The sequence below is a fragment of the Melanerpes formicivorus genome, unplaced genomic scaffold (assembly GCF_026170545.1).
Source record: "Melanerpes formicivorus ecotype bairdi unplaced genomic scaffold, bMelFor1.0.p_v2 SCAF_11, whole genome shotgun sequence".
Taxonomy (NCBI): domain Eukaryota; kingdom Metazoa; phylum Chordata; class Aves; order Piciformes; family Picidae; genus Melanerpes; species Melanerpes formicivorus.
The window spans coordinates 18,992,545-19,016,974 of NW_027142363.1; the positions used below are offsets into that span (position 1 = coordinate 18,992,545).

The following is a 24,430-nucleotide window of genomic DNA, read 5'->3' on the forward strand; positions in this document are numbered from 1 at the left end:
TCCTTTTAAGAAGTCTGAAGTTCTGCACCTGGGACATGTGGAATAACCCCATGTACAGGCACAGGCTGGGAGGTGGCTGGTTAGGGGACAGTCCTGTGGGTTGCAGCACACACTGTGTTGAATGTGAACCTGCAGCAGGCTCTTCTGAAAAGAGCTACACCCCGAGTCACATGAGGAGTGGGGCCAGCACATCAAGGGAAAATGTACTGATCACCTGCTTGATACTGATGAAATACCTGGTACCTGAAATAGGCTTTAGTGCTGGATACCTCTGGTCAAGAGAAATGTGGCAGAAGTAGAGTGAGTTCAATGGAGGGCTAATATGAAGGCTGTTGGGGAGAGGCTGAAGGAGCTGGACCAAGTCTGGTAAAAAGGAAGCTGAGAAGTGTTGTAACAGCCTACAACTCTTTGAAGGATTAGTACAAAAGTGACACAGCCAAACTCTTCTTTCTGCTGCCAGCTAACAGCAATTACCACAGTTTACATCTTGGGGTTCAGAGAGGGCATCAGGAAATAAAACCAACAAGGTAGCTGAGCACTACAACAGGCTGTCCAGAGGTGAAGGAATCTGTCACTGGGACTTTTCAAAACCCAGGCAAACCCAAGGGTGACACAATCCAGTGCTGAGCTGGCCCAGCTAAAAGACAACCTTCAGATGTCCCTTTCCAACCAACATTTTTATGATCTTGCAGCAGGTCTCAGGTTGTCCCAACACCTTATTAATAAAGCCCTATTATTACAATAATCTATTACCTTGTGTGGTGTAATGAGTGGTGGTAGAAGATTGTCACCTAGCCTGTTTGAAGAGAGCAGATGGGAAACACCTCGGTGAGTTGCGTAACTAAGCCAACACCTCTCTTCTACTTACTTTAGGTAGTTAGAACTACACCAGAAGACTTCAGCTAAGGAAAGGCATTCAAGCCACCCTGCTGCTCCCCATCCTTCTTTCCCTTGTCCTGGCACCCATTCACCTTTCCAACTTAGGTGACTTGGTCCTCTGCCATGTTAAACTGAATCTAGATTCTGTTGCTCCTTCTGTTGTGTCTGAAACAGTAAGAAAAAAATTAGTAATTAGCCTTCTCTGGCCTTCTGTTGTCAAAGCATTGTGCAACTTCTTTGGTCTGTGAGAGCAGAGTGGAATGAGAGTAGCCCTGAAGAAAAAGGCTTGGTGTACTGATTGCTGAGAAGCTCTCCATGAGCCAGCAGTGCCCTCCTGCAGCCCAGAAGGCAGCTGTGTGCAAGGATGCATTTAGAGAGGTGTGGGCAGAAGGGCAAGAGGGGATTCTGCCCCTTGACTCTGCTCTGCTGAGACCCCACCTCATATACTTCATCCATTTCTGGTATCCCCATCAAAAGAAGGGCACAAAGCTGTTGAGCAAGTCCAGAGGAGGCCACAAAGATGATCCAAGGGCTGCTATGAAGATAAGCTGACGGAGCTAGGACTGTTCAGCCTAGGGAAGACCACAGGGGAATCTTAGAGCTGCCTTCCAATACCTTAAGGGATCCTGCAGGAAGGCTGGAGAGGGACTTCCTGGGGTGTTCAAGGCCAGGTTGGATGAGGCCTTGAGCAACCTGGGCTAGTGGAAGGTGTCCTTACCCACAGCAGGGCATTGGAAGACCTTCAAGATCGTGAAGTCCAACCTATCACCCAACACCATCTCATCAACTAAACCGTGGCACTGAGTGCCTCATCTACTCTCTTCTAAACACCTCCAGTGATGGTGACTCCACCACCTCCCTGGGCAGCACATTCCAATGGCCAATCTCTCTTTCTATGAAGAACTTCTTCCTAACATCCAGCCTAAACCTCCCCTGGCGCAGCTTGAGACTGTGTCCTCTTGTTCTGGTGCTGGTTGCCTGGGAGAAGAGACCAACCCCCACCTGGCTACAACCTCCCTTCAGGGAGTTGGAGAGAACAAGAAGGTCTCCCCTGAGCCTCCTCTTCTCCAGGCTAAGCAACCCCAGCTCCCTCAGCCTCTCCTCACAGGGCTGTGCTCCAGACCCCTCCCCAGTTTTGTTGACCTTCTCTGGACACCTTCCAGCAGCTCAACATCTTTCTTGAATTGAGGAGCCCAGAACTGGACACAGGACTCAAGGTGTGGCCTAACCAGTACTGAGTACAGGGCACAATTACTTCCCTGCTCCTGCTGGCCACACTCTTCCTGATGCAGGCCAGGATGCCATTGGCCTTCTTGGCCACCTGGGCACACTGCTGGCTCATGTTCAGCTGCTGTCAACCAGTACCCCCAGGTCCCTTTCTGCCTGGCCGCTCTCCAGCCACTCTGACCCCAGCCTGTAGCACTGCATGGGGTTGATGATAAACTTTAAGGTCCATTCCAACCCAAACCATTCTACAATGATGACTCAGGGCAAACCATAACCTATTGCTCCAGTAACAAGTTTCATCCTTGTCCCACAGCTGCAGTCTCTGTTCTACTGCAGGACACCTGTATAGTGAGGTTCCTTACAAGAGCTCTGCATTCATTCCTGTTTCTCCTTCCCCCTGCCAGGGCACTTTATTACTTTTATTTCCCCCATGTGCAGAAGGCTGGGTTTGGCAACCACAATTTCCATCTCTGCACCTTCAGTAAACATTCACTGCCACTGAATCACTGATGTTTCTGCAAGCACAAGTGACAGAACAGACCCCACCTGCACATGCACCTCAGGATCAGGTTTGAGAGCTTTTAAACCACTTTCACAATCTGTTGAGGAAACCAAGGACCTGGGGAATCATTTGTACACCTCAGGATGTTCACATTGTTTCACAGTTGAACCTTGTATACAAAGACAGTAAATTCATATTCTCCCAAGATCAGTGGAGTAAGAAGGTTCTACGTGTAGTATCTCCTCCCAATATTTAGCAAGTTTTTACAGCAAACATTTAAAACCCATGAAATGTTTGGCAGAATTAGTTACTACTAAGAAATATATTATCCCTAGAATAAGATACCAGATCCATGGTATAATGAAAGGAAAAAGACAAGACATCTTTGCAAGAGCATTGCAAGTTCAACTCAAGCTCAGAACCCCTCCTTTAAAAAGTCACATAAAGCAATGAGGCCACTCTGTTTTTAAAGCCATTTTGGTTTTATCTATTGGGGTAGTCACTTTACATCATACCAAAAAGACTGTATAACCAATACATGTGTCAAGAATCAGATTTTTATGGCACAAAAGGAAGTTTTCCATTAACCTGCTTTCAGAGCTGTTAAATACATAATTGAGGACAAAGAAACTAAGGCTACCACAAAGTAATCATTGCATGACGATGTTAAGTCTTCATTGAGCTTCTTAATTGACTCCTCCAGTCTGAAGGTAGGGAAGAATCTTTCCAGTGACTTATTCTGGATGCAAAGATTCTGTCCCTGCGTTGGACACACATTTCTCTGCTCGTTGATGCTGTCATTCCAAAGTTCACCTAAGCTTGTACCCTTTACAATGCATGGAATTTAGGATTCAAATAAAAACTCTACTCTCAACATAACCTTTATTTTTTTTCTCTAGTGTAAAAATAAACCCACACCTTTAACATACCCACCCGGGGCAGGGGGGGGGAAAACCAGCTGGGAGGCAGTTTCCAGTACAAACCCAGCTGGTGACTTGTTTTGTTTCCCCGTGAAGCTGGGGGTCACCCAGCGTTCACCTTCTGCAACTACAGCTTGGCTAATGAGCTACCAGACAGTTTGCAACAACTGCAGGGTTGAGATGCTGCTTGCTTTTCCTTTTAAAAGGACTTCTCTCCCTTAACCCCTCCACTGTGGCAAATTTCCATCTTGGCCCTAACGAGTGGTTTCTTTTTAGTTATCAAAATCAGTATAAAAATAGCAGCGTGCTACTAGAGGTGAAAAGCAGACTGATCATGCACCAGGGACTGAAATGCAGATTCCTGCCTGCCTTTTTTACATCATCACAATCTGCTTCAAGTTAACATCAAGGCAAAAGGGCTATCAAGGGCAGACACTGCATAGTATGATTTAATACCAAATCTGAACGGGGTTCTTTGTATGGAAGCAAAATTCGTTGATAATTACAGGGGTAAACCATTTTTTATTTCAAAATACAAGTTGGAACTGGAGTTGTAGTGATGAAAGCAGGGGAGGGGGAAATGCAGTCTTTTACAGCCCATGTCACTGTATCTCACATCCAGAAGGGGGAAAAAAACCAAAAAGCTCTAATTGGTGAGGAGGACAAAATATTGGTGGCATTTCATTGAACCTTGGTGATAATCCAGCATTATCCATTTCTAAAGAAATATAAATACTTTAAAACAAACATTGAAAATAAATCCTTTCAGATGTAACAAACTACACTCTTTACCCAGAATTTTCAGTCTTCTTAAAAGAAAGGGACTTCACCCAAAAAAATAATCCAAATATCACTGTAGGACAATCCTTGGAGGGGAAAAAAAAGTTGGAATGTAAACTTCTGTTCCAAATTAGATCTGAAAAAGAGCAAGAAAAACCACACACCATGCATTTAATTCACAGGCAGTTGTTCAGCAATGCTGTCTCTAAGGTGTTTACACAGATCAACAGGACACTTCCTACAGGAAGGCTGCAGAGGGACTTTTCATAAGGGTGTCAAGAAATAGGACAAGGGGCAATGGTTTGAAGCTGAGGGAGAGCAGGGTTAGACTGGATCTTAGGAAGAAGTTCTTCAGTGTGAGGGTGGTGAGACTCTGGAACAGGCTGCCCAGGGAGGTTGTGCAGGCGTTGAAGGCCAGGCTGGATGAGGCCTTGAGCAGCCAAGTCCAGTTGAGAGGTGTTCCTGGCCATGGCAGGGGAGGTTGGAGTAGAGGAGTTCTGAGGTCCCTTCCAACCTAAGACATTCTATGATTATCCCACACAAAGATCTATTAGCATGCAGATTTTATCCTTTCAATATTGGAATCACAGAGTGGTCTAGGTTGGGACCTCCCCAGGTCATCTAGTTCAAACCCCTCTGCAGTCATCAGGGATATCCTCAACTAGACCAGGTTGCCCAGAGCTCTGTTGAGCCTCACCTTCAATATGTCCAGGTATGGGGCCCCAACCACCTCCCTGGGCAACCTGTCTTAGTGCTCCACTACCCTCATGGTGCAGGACTTCTTCCTGACATCCAATCTAAATCTGCTCTTCTCTAGTTTAAAGCCATTGCCCCTTGTCCTATCACTACAGGCCTTTGTAAACAGCTGCTTCTCTCTTTGATGCCTTACAACAGCCTCATCATTAAAAGCATGAAAGTACCAGAAAGTGTTTCTAGCTTTAAGCTAAATCTTCAGTAAGCTCTACCCCTGACAGATGCAAAGTGCAATTCTCAAAAGTCTGAAGAAAAAAATCATCAAGATTTTAGTCTACCTAAAATATTTGATCTAATGCATCATGTATTTGGTCCAATCCATCCTATATTGAGACCTCAAAGTCAAAACCATGTAAGTATTTAAAGAGAAAATCCTTTTACCAACTCAGAGGGAGCGAGGTAAAAAGATGAAGAATTAAACCACAATAATATCCTTAGAGCAGTCTATCCAATTATGTTAACTCACTGGCTCAGGAAGTTACTGCTCATCTTCTGAGCCAGCTGACCCTGTACACTGTCATCTCACAACTGCAAAAACAACATTTCACAGCAGATCCTACTCCTGCATTTTCCTATCTAATTCTGAATGACAACAGTTTTACTACTACAAAGTGTGCAGGGTCGGTTACTAGGGCTTGGTGATAAGCAGTAACACAACTAACTGTGACACTCAGTAAACTGAGGATTAAGGTTAAGTTTAGCAACTACTTAGATGCAGCCTTTAATGGGTTTTATGTAAACAAAAAGGGAGATTTTGTGGCCTGAAAACTACAGATCTCTTTCTGCAGTTATTATAGAATAGTGAGATTGGTAAAACTACAGAGGAGTCAGAAAGGTGTTCATGCAACTTCTCAAAACACCTCCTGTTAACCTGGGACCTGCTGCAGCAGTTGGTGTCCAAAGTAGTCTGCATCAGCAGTTTATGGCTCTTCCTGCATGGCACAGGAGGTGATACAGCAATCCTTGTGCCTGCTTCCTGAGAGCTCTTTCTGGCCTTCTGTGCAGTGGAAGCATGGAAATCCTACAAGTCTGCCAAAGCTTCCTTTATCATCTACTTTGCTTTCCACCACAAGCTTGTTGTAAGGAGCTTACACTTCAGAGTGGGACTGGGGGATATATGTCCATACTGAGGGAGCTGAATAATCAGCTACATCCATGTATGCAGTCACTGACTTGGGTCTTAAAGGTCTTTAATAGGAAAGTGAAAGCTGGCATGCAGACCTCCACACCACTTTCTGAAGCAGCCCCTGAGAAAGTGAACACCAGTGGATTATTTTACTTGCCCTAAACCAACAGGAAACAGCTTCCTGCCAATATGATCCAAGCATATGATACAAAATGATATGTTTACTACTTACGTCATCAATATCTTCATCATCATCTCCAATATCATCAAACTGGATTTCATCATCATCTCCAGGCCCAAATGTGTCAGTTTCATTGATTTTAGCTACAAAGGAATTGAGAGAAATTAGGGAGTCAAGCTGGGGTGAGTATCTTTCTCTAATGTGAACTTGTAATTTGAAGTGAGAAGATGCTTACCATGTTCTGGAAGCTCCCCATATGCTTTCAGACTTCTGGCTTCATCTGCATTGTACTTTAGAATAACATCAGCCTTGTTATCCTGAATGAGAATTTATTACCACTTATTAGCCATTCATCAATATAAAACCCTATTAACCTTGGTAAATTAGTAACACCTACATTATGGTAGTTGAGGCCCCATCCCTGGAGATACTCAAGGTCAGGCTCAACAGAGCTCTGGGCAAGCTGCTCTGGCAGGGGGGTTGGACTTGATCTCCAGAGGTCCCTTCCAAACCCCTAACATCTTGTGAGCCTGATCTAGTGGAGGATGTCTCTGCTTACTGCAGGGGGAGTTGGACTAGATGACTTTGGAAGGTCCCTTCCAACCCAGACCATTCTGTGATTCTACTTATAGAAGACAATCTTCTTCCTCCTTCCCTTCCAGTTCTTTTAAATGGGAAGTGAAAAAAATAAATGCTCATTTCTTCTGGGAGATAATTTTCTCCTTAATTAACCTGAGAAGTTCACTTTCATGCCTTGGAAATAAATCTTTCTTCAGAGAACACACCACGAGGTGCTGGGTGGTCACTCACAAAGTGCTGAGAGTACATGAAAGTAGTTTAATATGTACAGTAATTAACAACAGCTGAAGTGTTTTACATATCCAATGTATGCTTCAGAAGCAGAATCTGTCTTTGAGTATAAATCACAAGCTCACAGGATCTTAAGGGTTGGAAGGGACCTCTGGAGATCTTTGAGCCCAAACCTCCTGCCAGAGCAGGATCTTCAAACAACAGAATGCTCAAGAAAAGGCACTGACCTAATGAAAACTTGAAACCTGTTTTCCACTAACCTTTAAATGAGGTAAAATAATGCTACTCAAGCTGTCAGCCCATGGCTTGGACAGCAGCGCTCTGAGCTGGGTTAGGAACTGGCTGGAGGGCAGAGCCCAGAAAGTGGTGGTGAATGGTGCCACATCCAGCTGGCAGCCAGGCACTAGTGGTGTGCCCCAGGGATCAGTGCTGGGCCCCAGCCTCTTTAATATCTTCACTGATGATCTGGATGAAGGGATTGAGATAGTCATCAGCAAATTTGCAGATGACAGCAGGCTGGGGGCAGGAGTTGATCTGTTAGAGGGTAGGAGAGCTCTGCAGAGGGACCTTGCCAGGCTGGAAAGATAGGCAGAGTCCAAGGGCATGAGACTGAGCACATCTAAGTGCCAGATTCTACACATTAGCCACAACAACCCCAGGCAGTGCTCCAGGCTGGGGTCAGAATAGCTGGAGAGCAGCCAGGCAGAGAGGGACCTGGGGGTACTGAACATGAGCCAGCAGTGTGCCCAGGTGGCCAGGAAGGCCAAGGGCATCCTGGCCTGCATCAGGAAGAGTGTGGCCAGCAGGAGCAGGGAAGTCATTCTGCCCCTGTTAGGGGGCAGCACTGGTTAGGCCACACCTTGAGTCCAGTGTCCAGTTCTGGGCTCCTCAGTTTAGGAAAGATGTTGAGCTGCTGGAAGGTGTCCAGAGAAGGTCAACAAAGCTGGGGAGGGGTCTGGAGCACAGCCCTGTGAGGAGAGGCTGAGGGAGCTGGGGTTGCTTAGCCTGGAGAAGAGGAGGCTCAGGGGAGACCTTATTGCTCTCCTGAACTCCCTGACGGGAGGTTGTAGCCAGGTGGGGTTGGTCTCTTCTCCCAGGCACCCAGCACCAGAACAAGAGGACACAGTCTCAAGCTGCACAGGGGAGGTTTAGGCTGGATCTTAGGAAGAAGCTCTTCACAGAAAGAGAGATTGGCCATTGGAATGTGCTGCCCAGGGAGGTGGTAGAGTCACCATCACTGGAGGTGTTTAGGAAGAGACTAGATGGGATGCTTGGTGCCATGGTTTAGTTGATTAGATGGTGTTGGACGACAGGTTGGACTCAGTGATCTCAAAGGTCTTTTCCAACCTGGTTAATTCTATTGTATTCTACTCCATTATTTTTCTTTAAGTAGAAACTAATAATTGAACAACTGGGTTCTTCAGGTAAAAGCCTAAACACCAAAACTGCAAAATTGTGATTAGCAAAATTCTCATTCTCACAGTAAAATGGATGGTGTTTAGCTCAATCTCTCTTCTGTCACAGGAGCCAAGCATCAAACAGCTACACCTGGGATAAACCAAGTCAGGTGAGATGCCAATGAGCACCTTCACTCACAGAGTCCCAGAGTGCAATTTAGAAGAACAAGTTGCACCAGGATTTGTCATCATGACAATTTTTTGTCATATAAGGAAACTGAAATTCATTCTGCAGCATAACCAAACACAAGTAAGTTGGATGGGCGCTTCCTTCCTCACAGTAACTGCTGCAGTTTAACATGCAAGAAAGCTCTTTGTAAGAGATTCTTCATTGGCAAATGACACTGAATTTTTACCTGGTAGTCTCTCAAGCCAACCAATATAATATCAGATGTATTTATCCAAACCTGGAAGAGAAAGCACATGTCTTAGGGCAGGTATTAAACCTTTGCTGTGTAACACAAGAGTCAAGCATCACATTTAGGTTTACTGCGACGTGAAACATTTCACTGGAGTCAGCATTTTCACTTTCTTAACTGGTCAATTGTTTTCACAACAAAACCAAGGTCACAAATCCTCACAAATAGATTATTTCATGGGTTATAAAGCTATTACTAAGACAAATCAAACTTCTCTGAAGAGCTTCTAGCCAGTGAGGTGGCTATTAAAGTCCTAACTTCTGAAGAAATAATGCATCGAGCCACCAGTCTGTGACTGAGCTCCACATGGCTAAAACATGAAAGGAAAACCTGATGAAGGAGGTGATGGCCAAGTACAGTGTACAAGAAAACATAAGGAGCTTTTTCTAGTAACTCTGCTGATAAATCTAACTAAAGCCAGAAGCCTGCCAAGCTGGACATGCTCATATACATGCCCAAAGTTCTACCCCACACCAGCTTGATTCCTTGGGAGATGAAAGGTATTTCAGTTGGGATTTCCTTTCTTTCACTCTAAAGGAATAGGTAAAGTGATGTTTTCTGTAGCAAGAAATGAATGCTACAGCACCCTGCATAAATCTGTGCACACTCTCCACTACCTGCAGCAGTTTATAGCAGTGCATTGCAGGAGGCTAGCAGGGCTCACCCTGAGAGCAGGACACCTGCAGTCACACACAGGTGGAACAATCCAGAAAGAGCACAGCAAAAGTCTCATTTTATTTGGAGCAAACTATCTGAGAGTACCTCCTGTGCACCAACCATCAGCACAGGACAGAAAGCTGTAACACCTGACTAAGGAAAGAGGGGACAGCATCCAGGAATGGTGAAGTTAAGCATGTAAATATGTACACCTGACTTCACTAAAGGTATAAAACCTTTGCACATCAGTTTTGCATGAAAGTGTTTTGGGAACTGATGAAGTGGACAAGGAAATGATGGCATCTGAAGTGCCTGTGGAAAGCTATAAAATAACCTTCCCAAACCACCCTTTACTGAAATGTTCACAGGTAAGTCACTCAGTGAGAAGGTGGAAACTATTCTGTTCCTCCCTAGATCAGACTAAGTGGAGCATCAAATCCTGGTTCTTACTGGCTTTGAGAAACACAAAGAGATGGCTTTGGACAACCCTCTTACACTTTTGTTTTCCTCTGCTGGGTGCCCTTTTTTCATCTTAATAGAAGTTCTGCTAAGTGCTGATCAAATCTCACATATGACATGCTGATTTTCCAAACAGCCACCAGATTTCCCTTTTTTCATCTTTCATATAATTGAAGTTTCCAGACTATGCTAAATCAGCATTTCACAAGACAAATCTTTCCTGAAATACATCCACTCCCAAAGGCAGACCTTCAACTACAAACTTCACTCAAGAGGCAAAAGACTGCCTATTTTTCGTGTGTGCTGGCAATACAAAGAGAAGAACAAACTGATTTACTATGGAAAAAAAGAAGCTGAAGATGCTTGGTAGAAATATTAACTTTTGTGACAAGCTACATACAGACATTTTTATTAGCACGCCTTCTCTGTTGAGATGCTTCAGAATTACCTTTTTCCTTAGTTTTCCTCTAATATGACATAACCTCTTCACACCATCAAAACATAATGCCTCCAGTCTTCCATTGCCCAACATCTTGATCACCTGGGCATATTCTGCAAGAGACAGGAACATGCAGCAAAAAAACTTCTGAGCAGACACAGCTTCACCAACCAACCAACAACTTTTGCCACTGTGCTGTGGTGTTTTATCAAGCAGGAGCAGCTGAGAAGAGCTGTGATCCACCACCTGGGCTGCTCAATGTATCACAGGTTTCCTATCATTGTTGATGTTAGCATTTTCAAACAGTGCTTACTCTTGGTTTTTCTCCATGCTTTTGTTCCCTCTGTGGCACTTAATACAGAGCTATCGAGTCACATGCAGAGTTTGAAAGCTTATGATGGCTTCCCAGCACCTGTGCTGACAAAACCTCATGCTGTCAGTGAAGGAAAAGGAGAGAACTGCACATCCTGGATAACCTCCTGATACTCTGAACACTTTCTGCAGAGGCTCTGTGGAAAAATAATGCTGTTCTTGAAAGGGCATGTTCTGGTGTTCTCAGAAACTGCCTGAAAGGCAAGCATCAGGCTTCAGCTCAAAACTGGAGAGCAGCTTCACAACACCCATCCTCAGTCTCTCACCTTGTATTTCATCTCCTTCTCTCACCAAGCTCCAGGAATCACTGCTGAAGTCATAGAATCACAGAATCATTCACACACACACTGTCAAATGTCTGCAGCACCAGTGTACCACCATTTAACTCGAAAGAGTAAAGCTTCTAAGAATTATAACTTCATCATCATATTATTATTATTATCATCAGTATGATCATTATTATTATAAATACCATCACATTCTCTGACTGCCCACACTTGCCAGGAAAAACAATCCCAATATCTCAATTAGCCAGAGCTGTATTTAAATATTCCAAAGTCTTGCCCCAGCACAAGTTAGAATCATAGAAGGATTCAGGTTGGAAGGGACCTCCAAAAGTCATCCAGTCCATCCCTCTGCAGTCAGCAGGGGCATCCTCCACTAGAGCAGGTTGTTGAGGGCCTTGTTGAGCCTGACCTTGAATAGCTCCAGGGATGGGGCCTCAATTACCTCCCTGGACAACCTGTTGTAGTGTTCCAGCACCCTCATGGTGCAGAACTTGTTCCTCACATCCAATCTAAATCTCCTCTAATTTCAAACCATAGCCCCTTGTCCTATCACTGCAGGCCTTTGCAAACAGTCCCTCCTCAGCCTTCTTGTAGCCCCCTTCAGGGACTGGAAGGCTCCTCTAAGGTTTCCCTGGAGCCTTCTCTTCTCCAGGCTATACAACCCCAATCCTCAGCAACAAGGAGTTTAGGTATCAAAAAAGGCTGCTGCTAGAATCTCCATTCAGACCCCAGGGAGCCAGAAGCATAAATACCACTTCCACAGTGCACTAGAACTGATCCCTGCATGTCTAACATAGGACTGTGGCCTACCTGGAGTTCTGTGGCTAAAGTTCTACGGAGGCAAAGCAAATCTTTAGTGGCTGCTCTGCATTACTACTTTGATTTTATTATCCAACCAGTTTGGTGCCTCCCTTAACACAGGGCCCAACAAATCCCAGGAGACCATCAATAACTGAAAATAACATTTCATTAAGTGGTTTTTGCTTGGGAGTTGAACAGGATTTTACATTTTATGAGTGCATTACAAAGTCAACTTCTCTTTTTGCTTACAACCATCAAAGAGTACCACAAAGAACTTTAGAAACGAGCTATGAGTTCAGTGGTCACTTCTTCTGCCTTGATTTACAGCAGGGTTTTCCTGCTGTATTTCTGTAGTTCCTGTATTTCTGACAAACCAACCAATTAACTGCTCACTAGGCAACTACTTGTGTAAATGTGAGCAACCATGAGTGTGACACATTAAGGAAGGTGACCTCACTGTCACCAAATGACAGGGCAGAGGGAACCCCTAGTCATCCCTCTCCAGCTGAGCACTCTTGTGGCTTACTTCACTTGACAACACCCAAGCAAGGACTTTATCTACTGCTCCTGTTTTAATTAACTTGGACATCATTCTTGTGTGACCTACTCCAGGCGATGCTGCTCTGGCAGGGGGGTTGCACTGGATGATCTTTCAGGGTCTCTTCCACTCCTAACACTCTGTGGTTCTCTGCTCCCAACCCAGGAGTCAATTCATCCAAACCATCAGTGACCAGTGGAAGCACAGTGAAATATAACATTCTGCCAGGTGAGAGACTTCAGAGAGCTCCCTGAAGGATCTAAGGAACACTCCAGTTGGTATAAAACAGGAAGCAAGCCTGTGAGACCACAAGCAACTACTGGCAAGCCTGAACTACACGAACTAAGCTACTGCTTGCAGACCCTCAGACACAGCCACTCAAGGTAATGTTTACATTCATGGTGTATTACACACAGCAACACCACGAAGGTCAAGGAGAGGCAAGGTTCATTCTTATGTGGTGAAGCTACTTAACCCCCCCTTTTCCTCATGTCTCTCTCCTACACTCAGTATGCCACTTAGAATTCAAATACACCCCCGATAAGAACATCTCTCTCCGTTCCACAGCAGCTTTGTATTTCTCAGATCTCCTAGCATTTTGTGTATCAACATCACTTCCAGTATCTGACTGCAGACAATGGCACTGCCCTACCACAGTTAACCACTCACCTTGCCCATCTTCCTTGAACACCAGTTCTCTTTTTTCTGATTCATTCTCGTTCTTACCTCGTCGTCTGTTTTTACCTCCTTTACCTAAATTGAGAGGAGAAGGGGGGAAAGAAAAGCATAGGTTACCATCTACAAACACAGGGCAGATGCCTGGGCATTTCTGTGCTTGTTCTCTCTGAGCCTGTTTTAAGTATTCCTATCCACAGGTTCACAGGATATTAGGGTTTGGGAGGGACCTCTGGAGATCTCCCACTCCAACCCCCCTGCCAGAGCAGGAGCATGGAATCCAGCACAGGTGAACAGGAACACATCCAGACAGGGCTTGAAAGTCTCCAGAGAAGGAGACTCCACAACCTCTCTGGACAGCCTGTTCCAGTGCTCTGGGACCCTTACAGTGAAGAAGTTCCTCCTCATGTTGACATGGAACATCCTGTGCTGGAGTTTACATCCACTGCCCCTTGTCACAGGGTGCTACTGAGCAGAGCCTGTCCCCTCCCTCTTGAACCCCAGCCCTCAGATATCTATAGATATTTATTAAATCCCCTCTGAGTCTTCTCTTCTCCAGACTAACCAGCCCCAGGGCTCTCAGCCTTTCCTCATCAGGCAGTGCTCCAATCCCTTCAGCATCCTTGTAGCCCTCTCCAGCAGACCCCTGTCCCTCTTGACCTGGGGAGCCCAGAACTGGATGCAGTATTGCAGGTGAGCTCTCACCAGGGCAGAAGAGGGAGAGGAGAACCTCCCTGGATCTGCTGGACACACTCCTCTTAATGCACCCCAGATCCAGATCTAGATACCAGTTTTAGCTCTAAATTTTTCCTAAGCAGTAACTGGAAGAGTTGAGTCTCCACTCTTTCAGTGTCCTAGGTGCTTGGGAGTGACAGCAGCCTCCAACAAGGATTTCCATAAGACTACCATTTTCAGCTGCTGTGACCAGTGCCACCAAACACCTCACCAAGGGTGGTGGGATGACCTGATGCACGTAACCATCACAGTGCAGAATAACCCCAGGGGGTTCTGCAGAGGTGGAACCTTACACTCCAAGTGAAAATGCCTTTCTTAAAAGGCACACACGTGGCCAAAGGCTTAGATGCTCTTCACGGACAGGCAGCCCGTATTTCCCTTCCTCCACCCCCTAAAAGGCTGGGGTTGCCTTCCCTTTCCTCTCACTTTTTGCTTTACTCTAAGCAGTGGGGCTGGGGAGAAGCCGCAGGGCCCAGAGTGCATGGAGGAGACGCACGACCGGCCGCTTTCTCGGCCACCCGACCCGGTCGAGGGGCAGGGCCGCTCCTGACAGCCTGAGCCCCGCCAGGGCCTCCTCCTGACGGCCGGCCAGGCCCCAGAGTGCTCCGACACGCCGCCGGGCCGCCGATGAGCCAGACCAGGCCAGCACCCGACACCGCGGAGACTGAACCCGGACGGCGGCCACGGCGGTCTCGGCGGCACCGCCGGCACGGAGGGGTGGACGGGAGGGCTTCTCCACCTTCTCCTCTCCCCTCCCCGCCTGCCCACCGGGCCGCGGCGGCTCCCACGTGAGAAGCAGCGGCGGGCGGGAGCCTGGCTGGGCCTCCCCAGCGCGGCCGCGCCCGGGCCCAGCCTCCTGACTCCGGCGAAGGGTCGGGCCGCCGCGGAAGGCCCAGCGCAGGGCGGCTCACCTTTATTCTTGGGCATGGCGCCGGGCGCTGCGCCGCGGAGAGGCTACGGGCGAGGGGCGGCGGTTGGGGCTTCGCGCGACTCTCGCGAGGCGGAGGCGGTTGCGGGCCGGAGCGGCGGCGGGGCCGGGGCCGGGGCTGGGACCGGGGCTGCGGCTGACTCGTGCGTTCCGGCCGGGGGCGCCGATGCGGATCGACAGCGCCCCCTGGCGCGCGGGCGGGATCGCCGCCGCCCGGCAGCGCGGACTCCGCGCACGCGCCCCGTTCCCTCCTGGCAGCCCACCCACTGCCCCTGGCGCCGGGCGATTGGCCAGGGCTCCGCGCCGTGGGGGCACCGGCGGCTAATCAGAGGCTCCGGGAGGCGGTGCCGGGCGAGCACCGGAGCCGCGCGGCGCGGGCGGGCCGGGTCGGGACCGAGCGGCGCCCCCGTGCGGCAATTCTCCCTCACCCGCCCAGACGAGCCGCGGAGGTCCGCGGCAGCCAAAGGCAGGCTGGCCGGCGCCGCGCTGCACCCCGCCGGCTGCCGTCGGCTCGCTCCTCGTCTGTAGCCGCCACTCATCCCCCGCGCTGGGCATGGGGCCCGGCATCCGCAGTTCCTGGGGACTGCGAGGACTTTCTGTGGTGGATTTAAAGGAAAAGGTCTCGCACCTTTGCACGGCGGACCAGAAGGTGGGAGACAAACGAGCCTGGGGGAAATCTCACACCTCTCCGGGAGGAGAAACGTTTCAAACGCTGGTGGTAAACGGTTACGGGCGGGAGGGTGGCCATGGGGTATGCATGTACCTTCCCTCAGGTAAAGCAATGTAGTAGCATCAGGAGCCCACGTTATACCGCTTCCCCTTTTTCCTTTCCGGAGCTTATCAGGGCTCACAGATTAATAGACTGGTTCGGGTTGGAAAGGACCTTAAAGATCAAGTTCCAAGCGCCCTGCCAGGGGCAGGGACACCTTCCCCTAGATCTGGTTGCTCGAGTTTGCTCGACAACTCCTTTTAAAACGTTTTCAGACGGCAGGATAAACCCTTGTAGGGGTAGATGGGGATAACGCTGTGCTCTCTCTTCCCTCTGGCTTTCTGTTGTGCTGTATTTTGCTTGTTACAAACCTCTCTCCACGTCCTCTTGCAGCTTTCTTTAGCCACCGAGCAATACCTCTGGGTGCATTCCTCGTGCATTCTCTATCACCCTTCCTGAAACTTTATGTAGACTTTGCAATATTTTAATCTTCTCTTGCTTCCAGGATTCAAGGCTCAAAAGAGTTTTTTTTCCAAGCTTGTAAGTTTTGTGAGCTACTGAAACATGGTTCATGTTGTTCATGGAAGGCTTAGGCACCTATTCTCATTTTCCAGATGTGTAAAGGCGCATTCATTATTCACAATGCCTCTTGTTTGCCACGTTCAGAATGGGGAATGCAGTAATTGCAAGTATTATGTAGCAGCCCTATGAGGAGAGCACAAGCCCTATGAGGAGAGGCTGAGGGAGCTGGGGTTGCTCAGCCTGGAGAAGAGGAGACTCAGGGGTGACCTTATCACTATTTACAACTACCTGAAGGGAGGTTGTAGATAGGCTGATGATGGTCTCTTCTCCCAGGCACCCAGTACCAGAACAAGAGGACACAGTCTCAGGCTGCGCCAGGGGAGGTTCAGGTTGGATGTTAGGAAGAAGTTCTATACAGAAAGAGTGATTGCGCTATGGAATGGGCTGCCCGGGGAGGTGGTGGAGTCGTCGTCATTGGAGGTGTTCAGGAGGAGACTTGATGGGGTGCTTGGTGCCATGGGTTAGCTGTTTGGGTGGGTTGATGGGTTGGACACGATGATCTTGAAGGTCTCTTCCAACCTGGTTTGGTTTATTCTAATAAAGTGTTTTATTCTAATAAAGCCTCTCTTACTAAGACGCACTTCACAGTCAATGGGAAGCTTCACAGGGTGTAAACATAAAATGTACTGTGGTCTTGCTGTGTCATAGATTTGGTCTGGAACATCTACTGAACCCAAGTGTTTCTCCTTAGTTACATAATAGTGACCTGGCTCAAGGCACTGTACTATATTGACATTGTAACTGCCAAACACTTGCTGGTTGAAAATGCTCCTTGGTGAAGTACATCAGAGGTTGGAAGGGAGCTCCAGAGATCCTCCAGTCCAACTCCCCTGCCAGAGCAGGAGTACCCAGGGTAGTCTGCACAGAAATGCATCCAGGTGGGTTTGCAAAGTCTCCAGAGAAGGAGACTCCACAACCTCTCTGCGCAGCCTGCTCTGGGGCTCTGGCACCCTCACTGTAAAGGAGTTTCTGTTCATGGTGAGGTGAAACCTTCTATATTCAAGTTTGTATCCTATGTTCCTTGTCTTATTACTGTGCACCACCCAAAAGAGCTTGGCCCCCTCCACTTGACACCCACCCCTCAGATATTGATAGACATTGATCAGATCCCCTCTGTCCTCTCCAGGCTAAACAGCCCCAGGGCTCTCAGTCTCTCTTCACAGAGGAGGCTCAAGTCCCCTAACCATCCTCCTGGCCCTCCCCTGGACTCTCTCCAGCAGGTCTCTGTCTCTCTTGAACTGGAGAGCCCAGAACTGGACACAGTATTCCAGGTGTGGTCTCAGCAGGGCAGAGTAAAAGGAAAGAAGAACCTCCCTAGACCCGCTCTTGGTCAGGCAGGGGCTGCTCTGACCTGAGTGTGCTTTGCAAATGCAAACATGAGCCCTGCAAAGCAACACCGCAAGCGCAGCTGAGCGTTACTGCAGACCGAACACCACACTTCTAGAACTGGCCAGAACAAATTATTAACCAGAAAAACCCCCAGGCTTTTAAGATGTTGGAAAGTTTATTCATAGTAGAAATCTCAGTTTCTTTTGAAGACTACAAAACCTGCCCCTTCGGACAGGAGTACAAGCAGTGACATCTTCCCAGGCGCCTGTTCCTCGTTACAGCCGGAACAGTTCTCATTACACATTGACAGCATGATTGGAACACGGTTTCCTAGCTCAGGCTCTGAATAAAACAAATCATCTGAAAGTATTCAGTACAACTGATTTTTATTACTTTTCTTTTTTTTTTCCTCCATTATCTTTTTATTACTAGCATTTTCAGTTCTATGACAGCAGTGCCCAGCATCTAACAGATGCTATTTGTAACGGTCTAAAACAAGGTACAGTGCCACGGGTTGCCTGGAACAGTACCTTAAGACTCACTCACATGCCATGCTGAGAAAAAACTAGTAGAAAGTAGGATTGTAGAGAACTGTAGAAAAATATTTTATCTGTGATTTATTTTTTTTTGTCCTTTTTTAAAAACCTTTTTGAAGGAGGCTTCCCAGCCCCACCCCTCCCACCCCCACCTCCCCCCCCAGCTATGTTGCAAAATAATTACATCCCCGGTAAGTACACCTTCCCTTTGATTAAGAGTATCAAGGTAAAGCTAAATCATTTACATCGCTTCCATAGGTGAAAGTTCAGCTGTTAAACCATGGCTGCTTGCTAAGGACCAGCAATACTTTGAATCCTTCCCTTCCAAGGATAGAAAAGCACAGCTTTAGTTGGTACACCACATTTACAAAAGCAAAACACACACACACACACAAAGAATCCCAGACATGGAAATCTCTTTTCTTATGCCCTTGACTCTTTCAGGGGGAAAAAATAAATGTTTAAATATTGTCTTGAAAAACTTCTTAGGAGTTTAAGTCAATGTTATAGTGAGTAGGAGGAAAGCATTTTGCCCTTACTGGGTAGAGATGGCATTAAATGAGTATTGCAGCCATGCTCTCCCTCTGTTCTCTCATGCCCTCAAGCACAGGAAGTGGTGATTCCATGCTACCAAATATTAAACCACTGCCTACATATAGAAACTTCGCTTGTGTCTGGAGTTCTCTTTCCCTGTCCTCTGTGACTCTGCATCCTGGAGTCACCTGCAAAGCTTTGCAGCCCAAACAGCAGCCCAGCAATCAATGCATGGTGTCAGATCTACTCCCATCCTCCTAGGAAGCTGCTGGCATTCAGAGCAGCATTACAGGGATTTCTTCTAACAGCTGCAGCTGCAACCCCATGAAAACAAACGTGGAAGTTATAAACATGGATCTGGGAGAGGAGGTAAAGTACAGAAACCCAAGGTCTAGCCGGTGAAATACACCTCTTGTACCTTGGGCTAGGAAGGAACTTCAGAGTGGATCTAGACTTCAACAGTGCTGAACCACCCTGCTTTAGAAGCATTTCAAAGGTTCATCCTATGCTGCCCTGTAGCAGCACCTGTGAAGTCTAAACAGCTGACTCCAAATGCAGACACAAAATGTAGGAGTTAACTTGGCTTCATTCTTTGGCCAATGACACTTGAGCTTGATGGCCACAATCTGGCTGAAGTAAAACTTAGTTCTAGTACTTCTGTATTGATTTTCCTGTGAACATTGCCAGCAGTGAAGCAGTTTCACACTTCCTTTTGGTCTGTCCTTTGCCAGACATACAGAGAACACAGGAGAGATCCATTCCTGAACTGACATGTTCTTGTTGACAGCCTAGCAAGTCCTGCATTCCCTTCATTTCAACAGCATCAGCTCCACACCTTACTTCTTGCCTAGAGATGACAATCTTTGGATTAAAACATTGAACCTCTCCATGAGGTATGGTCTCTAGATTTTGCCCACAGCTGCTCACAGAGCTGAAAAATACATTTTCTGGAAGGGAAAGGTACTCATTGGAAGGGCTGTGTGTTCAGAGTCCTGAGACTGATGTGTTCATGAATCCAATTCCTTAACAATTATATTTAGCAGGTTTTTAAGGGCATGCTCTGGAAGTCTAAGGAAGCTTTCCTAAGGAACTTGGGAAAAACTTGTGGCAGAGGGAGCAAGCTCCCATTCGTTTGGAGCACATCTGTGGCATCCTGAAGATGATTCTCGCTTCCCACAAACCTCTGAGGAGCCAATTCATCACCATAAAAGGAACTGAACAGCCCTAGATAATCAAGAAAAATACCTTCTCACACAAAACACAGAATTGCACCTTTTGGTTCCTGAAGTGAATGGTTCACATAGAGCTGCTCACCCACATCCATATTTATTAAAGCTGGAATTCCCAACAGCCACTTTCACACCTGGAATGAGTTGATGTAGGATATCATGTTGGTGGAGTGAGACACTCACGGAATTCAGACACGTTCCAGTGCACCTTCTGACGTGGGCAGTTTAACCTTTCAAGACTAGCCATCGAAATGCACCTTTAGTTACTTCAGATGCTGAGAGGCCAAGAGGATTGCAAGTTTGTGTTAGCATTTAAAATGAGTCTTACACATCCTCATTAAAACTTGCTTCCATCTGGGTAAAAAAGTGAGGAAACTCACTCTAAAAAGCTTTGTCTCACCTGACTGGGACAACAGAAAACAATGAGAAGCCTTTTCTAACTCCTGACAGATCTGGATGATTCTCATCTTGCTTTGGATTTCAGTTTAAATGATCAGTAGGCACCTGACAGAAGGTTAGATTCCCTCAGTTCTGCAGCCACATGGAATGCAGTTGGAACCTACTCTTCTGCAGGCTTTTGCTTATTGGTGGACAAAATGTTTTGCTTTATCCTCAGTGGTGCCTGTCTTTCAGAATGCCAACATTCACCGAACAAAATCCTTTGCAGCTTAAACAAGAGTCACAGAACAGAGAGGAAAAAAAATATTAACAATGGATTATAATAATAAACAATCTAGAAATGTCCTCCCTCAGCAAGTATTTAGCAGTGATTCCTGAGTCCAGAGATTAGATGGGAGAGAATAAAACAAACCAAGAACAAAAAAGGGAGGGGGGAAACAAAAGACGGAGTGAAATATGGAGCAGATGATCTTTCCTCTGGGTTGTATGGCCCTATGGTATGGTGAGAGATCCTCTGCTGAAATTTTGACTGCTAGAAACAGTATCCTGATTTTCAGAACATGACATGCAGTGCCAAAAATAAAAACACCCCAAAAAAATAACCAACCCCCTGGAAAGGTAGAAGAGACACAGCAAGGAGAAATAATATACTCATAGTATTACATTCAATAGCTGTTTAACAGTCAGGCTTCTCTTAAGAGCTGTCTAACAATCCTGATTAAGCCAGGTGAACTGTTTAATCAGACTTAATTGTGTCAGGGATGAATAATATCTAAGTCAAACAAGGCAGGTAATACATCAAAGGAAACCAGCACAGAAATGTCCTGCTTTGGGAAACTGCTTACAAAAAATAAACCATACAAACACCCCACCCCCCCCAAAAACAACAAACCAACTGTTGGATGGCACAAAGTGTATGTATATAGTGCTAATATAAACAGGTTGTTGAAGCTAAGTGCTTAACATAAACTGTCCATCTCTACAGGTAACAAAGAAGAGTTTGGGGGAGGGAAAAAAAAACCCAAACAAACCATCATAATATTCCTTATAAAAATAATGCTATGTGGTGCAGAGTGCTTGATTCAGAGTAGTTTTGGACAGAGGTGGCATTGGTAACTCTTCTGCTTTACTCAATGGTCAAGGTGATGGTTTTGAGTTGTGTTTCCACTTGTCACCCCATCTGAAGCTCCAGGGAGATCAGTAACTTGCCATCAACGGTTGAAAGCGAGGATAGATGAAAGCAGCAGCAGCAGCAGGAGCAGCAGCATTAGAGGTACCAGCTGGGACAGAGTGTGCTTGCAGGTATCTGTCAGATATGTGCTACCTGTCGCCATGGTTTGTGCTATCATCTTAGACCACGGTACCAAATCATCTGCTTGAGGTCACTTCACAGGGCTGTTGAGGTGATTTTTTTTATGCCTCTCCTCTGAGCGAGGGTCGAGCGGCCAACAGGCTCCAGAACTGGGGACTGATTACGATTCAAAGCAGAGTAAGTGGCTGCCATTGCACCCTGTGGGGCAGAAGGGAACGAGACAAGGTTGTGACTGATGGGACACACACCAGAGACCACACAGCACTAAATGCCACAGCTTCTGAAGGAAGTTTTAACATCCAGTCTGCTTCCATCTCCTACACACAAAGATACCACTGTGTTGCTCAAATGCCAGCAGTGTGAGGAGTGAGTGGTTTTCAGGGTACTAAATCCTTCTTAGATCCATCTAAAGGAATTCTGCCTTGCTTAGAAAGCCATACCAAGCAGCTGTGAGATTGTGAAATCTCCTCCTCATTCACATTTTTAAAGATGGGAAGAGCAATGTTGGAGGATGGAGCCAGGCCCTGCTCAGGGATGTCCAAGGACAGGACAAGGGGCACTGGGTGCAAGCTGGAGCAGAGGAGGTTCCACAGGAACAGAAGGAAATTTTTTTTTCCTTGAGAGGGTGCCAGAGACCTGCAGCAGGCTGCCCAGAGAGGTTGTGGGTCAAAACCTGCCTGGATGTGTTCTTGTGTGATCTATTTTAGCTGCTCCTGCTCTGGCAGGGGGGTTGGATTTTGAGGTCCCTTCCAACCCCTAACATTGTGTGGTTGTGTATTAGATAGATTGCTAAATGAAGTTCTCTCTCCATGCTTTATGAGACAGCTGGGGAACAAAATCCTACTGGTAAGCTGTCTCTGCTTATAACTGTTACAGCCATTTCAGTTTTCACCAAAATGCCTTAAAACCCCACCCATATTATTCTTCAGATGAACATTTATTTATTTACTTTACTAAATTACCAAGTTAGAAAGCTGTGGGATCAGAACTTCCCCCTCTTTCCACTCGTGTTTTTGGATATGAGGAATTTCTAACAGCTTGGCTCAGAGTGTTGATTATAGTCCTCAGATCCCTTTTACGTTGCCTGCTAGAGAGTCTTGGATGTAGGACTGCAGGAATACAGAGAAATGATTTCTCTCTGCTTCTCCAAAGGGAAAAAGCAGATTGTGTCCCAGACAATGCCATCCCACATTGATTAACACTACCTCTGGACTTGTTTTTAGCTTACCCTGTGAGCATGAAGTATACTAGGGGGTTGGTTTTTTGAGCCACTAACAGTTGAGTTAACCTCTTCTGAAAGCATAAAATCAACCAAACTGTTTTTCATTTCCACTACTATGACCCAACAACATTTTTCACTCAGAAGGATGGTTTCTTCTCTGCTGGTTTCTTCAGGCAAGTTAAGCCTCCCAGTGTCAGTTCAGTAAATTCCAGACCCAGGAAAATTAAAGCCTTTTGCAAAAGCCTTAGATTTGCTCTCCACAAGTGGGTTCTTACAAAACCCTCTAAACTATGACAAGTTCACTTCCTGGGGTAGTGCAACTCCCAGTCATAACAACAACTTCTCAGTGGTATTCAGAGGAACCCTATGCTGCAGTAATTTTTAGTTTAAATTCTTCTGTTTGCACTAATTTTAACTGAATTGCATGCTAAGCAAACTCCTACTTACCTTCACTAAATGGGGAGCATCCTGCCTGTTCAGCTGGTATTGAGGGAGCTGGTCACAGTGAACTATCCAGGGGTGACTAAGAACTTGGGCTGCAGTCAATCTTTGATGTGGGTCAACATGAAGCATTTTTGAAACAAGGTCCTGTCAATAGTATACAAAGAGTCAAGGCAAACAGCAGCAAATGTGTCCAGAAAAGGGCCACAAGGACGAGCAGAGGGCTGGAGCACCTCTGCTATGAGGACAGGCTGAGGGAGCTGGGGGTGTTCAGCCTGGAGAAGGCTCCAGGGAAACCTAATTGTGGCCTTCCAGTATCTGAAGGGGCCTACAGGAAAGCTGGGGAGGGACTTTTGAGGGTGTCAGGGAGTGATAGGACTGGGGGGAATGGATCCAAAGTGGAGAAGAGGAGATTTAGATTAGACATTTGGAAGAAGTTCTTCACAGTGAGGGTGGTGAGAGACTGGAACAGGTTGCTCAGGGAGATGGTGGAAGCCTCATCCCTGAAAATTTTTAAGGCCAGGCTGGATGTGGCTGTGAGCAACCTGCTGTAGTATGAGGTGTCCCTGCCCATGGCAGGGGGGTTGGAACTGGATGATCCTGGAGGTCCCTTCCAGCCCTGACAATTGTATGACATTGTAAAACTTCAGATTATAGTTTAAATCTCAAGCATTCTTTAGTGGCACAAAAATGTGTTCATAAAGTCAGTTTGAAAGAAACTGGAAAACTGCCCAGCAATGCTAGCACTGTCTTTGAATTATGTAATGGATGTTGGGCAACACAACAGGAAGGTATCCAGTGAAGTGAGGCATATAAAGGATCAAATTGGTATTTTAAAGTAACAATGGGTGGAGATTGTGGAGTCTCCTTTGGTGGACTTTCCAGCACTGTCTGGATGTGTTCCTGTGTGACCTGTGCTGGATTCTAGGGCCCTGCTCTGGCAGGGGGGTTGGACTCAATGATCTTTGGAGGTCCCTTCCAACCCCTAACATCCTGTGAGCCTGTGAACTTCCCTCATCAAATATGATCTATACATGATAAACATTTCCCAAAGGACCAAGCAAATATACTTGCCTTAGCTGTATCTGAAACAGTGTTCCAGTAACCACCACTGAGAGAGAACTTTCCACTACCTATCCGGGCCAGAATCTCCTCTGGAGTGTCATCAGGACCATTTGCAAAAGGAGTGTAG

The 24,430-nt window shown here is 46.6% G+C and overlaps 2 protein-coding genes across 7 annotated transcripts in view; both read right to left on the reverse strand.

Annotated features, from left to right (window-relative positions):
- Positions 1 to 3,069: 3,069 nt before the first annotated feature.
- Positions 3,070 to 15,121, reverse strand: EIF1AX (eukaryotic translation initiation factor 1A X-linked). The gene is made up of 7 exons (XM_068144762.1): positions 14,929 to 15,121; positions 13,277 to 13,360; positions 10,619 to 10,722; positions 8,992 to 9,042; positions 6,604 to 6,685; positions 6,420 to 6,511; positions 3,070 to 4,444 (listed from the first exon to the last, which is right to left on the reverse strand). The coding sequence occupies exons 1-7, from the start codon at positions 14,942 to 14,944 to the stop codon at positions 4,439 to 4,441; spliced, it is 435 nt and encodes a 144-aa protein (XP_068000863.1). The 5' UTR covers positions 14,945 to 15,121; the 3' UTR covers positions 3,070 to 4,438.
- A 2,600-nt stretch (positions 15,122 to 17,721) lies between these two features.
- RPS6KA3 (ribosomal protein S6 kinase A3) overlaps positions 17,722 to 24,430 on the reverse strand; it is a 92,125-nt gene continuing 85,416 nt past the window's right edge. For all 6 annotated transcript variants that reach the window (XM_068144765.1, XM_068144769.1, XM_068144763.1 and 3 more), the window contains 3 exons: positions 24,313 to 24,430; positions 23,245 to 23,385; positions 17,722 to 21,773 (listed from right to left, as the gene is read on the reverse strand). In XM_068144765.1, the coding sequence (XP_068000866.1) occupies positions 21,651 to 21,773; positions 23,245 to 23,385; positions 24,313 to 24,430 (382 nt within the window). In that variant the 3' untranslated portion in view covers positions 17,722 to 21,650. The remainder of the gene's footprint in view (positions 21,774 to 23,244; positions 23,386 to 24,312) is intronic.